This window comes from Agrilus planipennis, unplaced genomic scaffold, assembly GCF_000699045.2.
Source record: "Agrilus planipennis isolate EAB-ADULT unplaced genomic scaffold, Apla_2.0 scaffold151, whole genome shotgun sequence".
NCBI classification, from domain to species: Eukaryota; Metazoa; Arthropoda; class Insecta; order Coleoptera; family Buprestidae; genus Agrilus; species Agrilus planipennis.
In genome coordinates this window covers 12,529-18,025 of record NW_020439509.1, presented here as the reverse complement: position 1 = coordinate 18,025, position 5,497 = coordinate 12,529, and the positions used below count along the sequence as shown (strand labels likewise).

Here is a 5,497-nt window from a genome sequence, read left to right as displayed (position 1 = left end):
TGATGGATTAAGTTTTCCGATCATCATTGGGAAAACTAATTTTCACTTTTTGTAAATGTAGGTTTTGTTTGTTAAACGAAAAAATTAATTGGGGAGTACGTATATATACAGGACTATGTTATACTAACTCCCAATCAGTCGGTAGTCCTCCTCATCCACATCCTTCATAGAGCAACCCCTTTCCTTCTTGCTTATGTATATAACTAGTGGTTACTACGGGCGTTAACATACTACCCACCGAGCCGCATGACCTAATGTTTAGATCTTTGCTTAGCAAAATCGGTCTTGGTCTCGGTCTAGCAAAAAAGCAAGATCAAGACCAAGACTGTCTTAATACTAGCAAAACCAAGACCAAAACCGGACGAACAAGACCAAGACTAAGACTAAGTAGAACGAACAAAACCAAGACCGAACGAACAAGACAAGGCCAAGACTAAAATCAAGATCGAATATGTAAGACTTGTGTTCAGATTTTTTTTAACTTCCTTCTGATAAAACCACATCACTCTGACAGATGACTTCGGCCTCCTTTATATTCTGGCATGGTTCAAAATCATCAAACAATGCTTCTAATGTAGGTTTTCTCACTTGTCTAGGGATTGTTTAATAAAAGGCTCCGGGTAGTTGAATATGTCTGGCTCTTCATCATTGTGTTTAGATTTTTTTTCACTTGCTTCTGGTAAAACTACATCACTCTCACAGATGACTTCGGCCTCCTCTATATTNCACTTCAAAAAAAACATACAAAGTTCAATTATTAATTTTTAATAGACTATAGACTATATTCAATGAGGCATTCAGTTGACTATAAATGAAATTTCAGTTGGTACAGAAAAATTATTATATTTGTGTGAAAACTTTCCAGGTTCACCTATTTACATTTAAATACCTTATGAAACTAAAACAGGAATTATTGCTTTAAGTATCCCCCACGCCAGTTGTTACGGTATGGAGGTTTGCTGATAAAGTTGCTAACAGATTTCTGATATTGAGACTTAGTTTTATCTTTGGAATAATTGTTTCCAAGCCACCTTTGCTTTATCATATCGGAACCTTTTTCCGCAATCATAACTATTGTTGCATGCGTATTGCCGGAAACAAGAGTGGGCATCACAGACGCATCCATCACTCTTAAACCATCAATTCCGTATACTTGTAGTTTGGGATTGATTACAGCCATCGGGTCGGTAGTTGGTCCCATTTTACAGGTACCAGATTGATGGTTTTCTGGTCCGGTGGAATGTCGAATTGCACAATCCCAATATTCATCGGAATTATATATGTACCGATCTGCGCAATCTCCATAAGGAATGTCGGCCATTTCGATTCCATATTTTTCCTTTAGGACATTAGTGTTGGCAAGAGCTTGACATACCCGGACGCCGTCTATCATCACAGCCATATCTTCAGGTGCAGTTAAATAATTGGCGAACATCAACGGTGGGTCTAATGGGTTTGATGAATTAAGAGCTATGTATCCTCTACTCTTAGTGTGAAGAGCTACTGGGGAAATATAGATTTGTCTTGGTTCTACAGGATTGCTAGCGTTTCTCAGTGCATTTACTTCTCCTGTATTAGCACAGTTCGCACTGTATCCACCGAAAAATAACTGCAAGTCCGGGTATGTTCCACTGGCATCGGCATGTCTTGAATTGATCCTGGCAGTTATTTGGGACATACCTGTCGAAGCAAGAGGACCACGCTTGTATATTACATAATCCAGAAGCGCAGGCCAGTTCAAATCAAAAGTGTTATTCTGCTTAAGCAGATTGAACACCATATAAAAAGCGACATGATTTTGGAGATTGGCACCCACCCCTGGTAGTTCGTGTACTTGTTGTATTCCGGCATCGTTCAATACTTTCTTCGGTCCAACACCAGAAAGAAGAAGAATCTGTGGTGAATTTATAGCTCCTGCAGATAAAACGATTTCTTTTCGGACGCGGATTGTGTATGATTTTCGATTGTTTACAAGCACTTCGACCCCCTTAACGGACTTCTTGTTGTTGTAATTGTTAAATTGTAGCCTCGTAGCTGTGGCATTTAGCAGGATGTGCAAATTTGGACGACGCCTGACGTTATTCGGTCTGAGGAATGCTCGAGCGCTGCTCAGTCTTCCTCCGTTCCTGAAATTGTTGTCATGCATTTAGAACGTTAAAGTTCTCATTAAAATGTTAGAAATGTTACTACACAAAGTGTTTTTGAAATAAACTGCTTCGTGTAGCAATTAGAAGAATGTTAATCACAAAACTAATAATGTGTGATATGCTTGAAATAAATACTTATTTTGCAAGTAAGTGTAAAGATTACCCATCAAAATAAAAAATAACTACAAAATTTAGTAAATATAATTAAATTAGCAAGGAAGGAGATTCTAAGTGTTCGAAATATTAAAGAAAATTTCTACATTGTTACGATTTTCAATATGCAAGTAAATGCTATTGCACGGGCTCTTAAGAAACGCTATGAATCCCTTTTATGAGCAACAAATGCCAGCAGATGGCGATATATTACCATTTTTATACTTTATCACTAAACGCAACGTTAGTCTAAATTAAATTAAATTTAACATTAATGTTTCATACCACTATATTGGCGCATATAATGTTATATATAATTATTTAGTAACAGTAAAAACGTTGTAACTGCTGTAGAGAAAAATCATAAATTAAACTTCATAAGTAAATTTTTTAAATATAGATATATTGCTGGAATGAAATTCTGAAGATGTCAAATGTATCAAATTAAGCCAATTATTTTATGCTCTTACTCATCAAAACCAAAAACGTGATACGTCTAGTATTTGTTCATTAATGTAAATGTGCTTCATGTGAGCTAAGTGCTTAGGCGGTGTATTACTAGCATTCCTCCATAGCTCACTTAACTTGCAATATTGTTCTGACAACAAGCCGCCTGTCATATTAAAAGTAATTGTATTCTACATGTAAAGCTCAAATCTTTCGGAACTTTAATCAGAAAGAACACTTTTTCAACAAATCATTTTGTGAGAGAAAGCATTAGGTTAATCCAATTTGGGTTACGAAACTATGTTCATACCAACTTTACAATATACCTAGACTAAGTGGCGAATCGAGAACCGAACATAGAGTCCCCTAATTTTGGATACCTTTTTTATTCAACTTTCTTGTGTGAATAAAAAATATTTTAATAATTCTTTTGCACCTAAAACATGCTTTTACCGCAATAAAAACAAGATATGCATAAATAAATATTTATTTCAATCGTAAAGGGAATAAAAAATAAGTAGAAAAAGGCACTTTTTTAAATTTCAAAAAAGGTTTTTTTTTTAAATTGTATTCCTCATCCAAAATTGGGAACCTACCACATACGGAAACTTAATTTTTGTAACAATTAGATAATATTCTATCGCTAAATACGTTTTAAAACCGAATATTTAATTGACTTTTAAATTTTGTATGTCGAATTTTAGGGTTTCCTTCCTATCCAAAATTAGGCAACTTTTATATTTTAGGTTATGTGACTGAAACAAAAAAAATCGTAGACACTAAATTTTTGACGGGTTAAATTCAATGCGTTAGTGAATTAACTTTTTTTTTTATTACCACTACAGATAGCTTTAAATTAATGAGGAAAAGTTGTGGCTGCTGTCATTCCCCGCCAGATATCGAATTCGGGCATCTGGTTTTACGCACCAGTAGATAATCTACTACTAAGCACTGGTTCGATTCCCAGTGGGGAATGAGAGATAAAAAGATAATTTTTTCCTGATTAATTTGAGGTTATCTGTATACAGAAAACAATGACCCTCTGTATTTTACTATTGTACTAGTGTGTTGTAACCATCTCTTTAGGAAACGGATAGTTCTAAAAATGAGAAATCCTATATCGATACTTAATTATATATCGCCTTGTAATTAAATCCAAACGAGTAGTTATTAACTATTAACTGAAGACCTAAGGTANGCTAGTGATGGGCATAACGATTCTTATTCGATAACGTTGCAAATTGGAACTTTGAATAAAAATAACGTTTTTAAAAAACGTTATTAAATAACGTTATTTTGAAACAAATCAAAACGGCTTTTTCGATTATTTTCAAATTATAATTAAGTTGGGGTAATAAAAACAACATAAAATTTAAAATAAAACACATTTTATAAATATATGATAGATTCATTTAAACATAAATGATTATCGATAGTCGATCCGTTCCGTTCATCTGTTCTATTGTGTTGCAGTGCTTGCCACTTTACGTTCCTCAGTAACGAGTTATACGATAAATAGTAACGTTCCGTAACGTTGCAACAAAATAACGTTCCAAAATAACGTTAACGGAATAACGACCCATCACTAATATTTGGACGTCTGGAATTAACGATGAATAAATGTTCTTATTTTTTTTTATTATTTTAAATGCCTCATGCATATAAAAGAAACACCGACAGCAAGTACATTCTTAAAACGATCGCTTAAGGAAACACAATATAAGTAATGCTTATCAAAAATGGACACATGAAAATTAGAGAAGATTGTAAATAAGTACTTGTGAATTTTGCGCTAAAAAATAAAGTGTTGATAATCTTCCCATGTGTTCACAATTACCCTGATAGGTGTCCAGATTTACCTAAAAGGCAATAAGTAATTACCTAGATCAAGGATTTTGTTGGTAATTAAATTATATACGTATTTTTTCTGATTAGTCATCAGTTTGTAAAGATGAAACTGAAGTTCAAATTTTCCCGTTTCTCCTCCACGAATCATTCAATACCGTACCATTTAACGCGTTCTTGGCCCTCAGTAATATAAGAGGTATTTATTTAATAATGAAAATTGACTGTAATACCTCACGCATGCTTGAGCAATGGCAAATCCGCTGTACTGTTCCCCAGTGAGGTCGTTACTGATTGGATAACCTAGCTCCCATGCTGCAGCTAGTATGTCGTTTGCAATTTCCGGTTGATTTGGAAACCTGCTAACTGTCATATAGCCTCCTCTAGCATGATATCGCCGATCAACGAGCGTACCAATTTCAAGATTATCCTCCGACTTCAAAAAATAAGGAAAGACATCGTTGTAACCCCACCCTTCATTACCAGCTTCTTTCCAGTTGTCGTAGTCTTTTGGTTGACCTCTCATGTACATCATTCCATTCAGCACACTTGTACCTCCTAGAACTTTGCCTCTCGGCCAGGAACATTTTTCATCAGGATAACCTAAACAGGCTACTGGTTCTGATTCAGTCTGATAAGCCCAGTCTATTGGAGTATCCTGGAAGTTCACTACCATCGCTGGTACCTAAAGAAAAGAACTCATTTAGATAGGTAAAGAAAAAAAGAATGGAATGTGTATGAATAATTAATACTAGAAATAATAGATAATTAATAAGCTTTTATTGAGAGGAGTCTAAGAAATGCGTTTCAAAGAGCTGAGCCTTTAGAGAAACAATATATTTTTAGAGGCAAAGTGATTTTGTTCAGATCCTAATCCAATAGTGGCCGTAAACGTCTTAACCAAT

General features: G+C 34.8%; 1 protein-coding gene across 1 annotated transcript; it reads right to left on the bottom strand.

Moving 5' to 3' along the window:
* Positions 1 to 827: 827 nt before the first annotated feature.
* On the bottom strand, positions 828 to 5,277 carry LOC108736923 (glucose dehydrogenase [FAD, quinone]-like; the record flags this gene model as incomplete). Its single annotated transcript, XM_018469536.1, has 2 exons — positions 828 to 2,126; positions 4,826 to 5,277. Coding segments are annotated over 2 exons (1,668 nt in total), but the record flags the coding sequence as incomplete, so codon positions are not given.
* Positions 5,278 to 5,497: the final 220 nt, after the last annotated feature.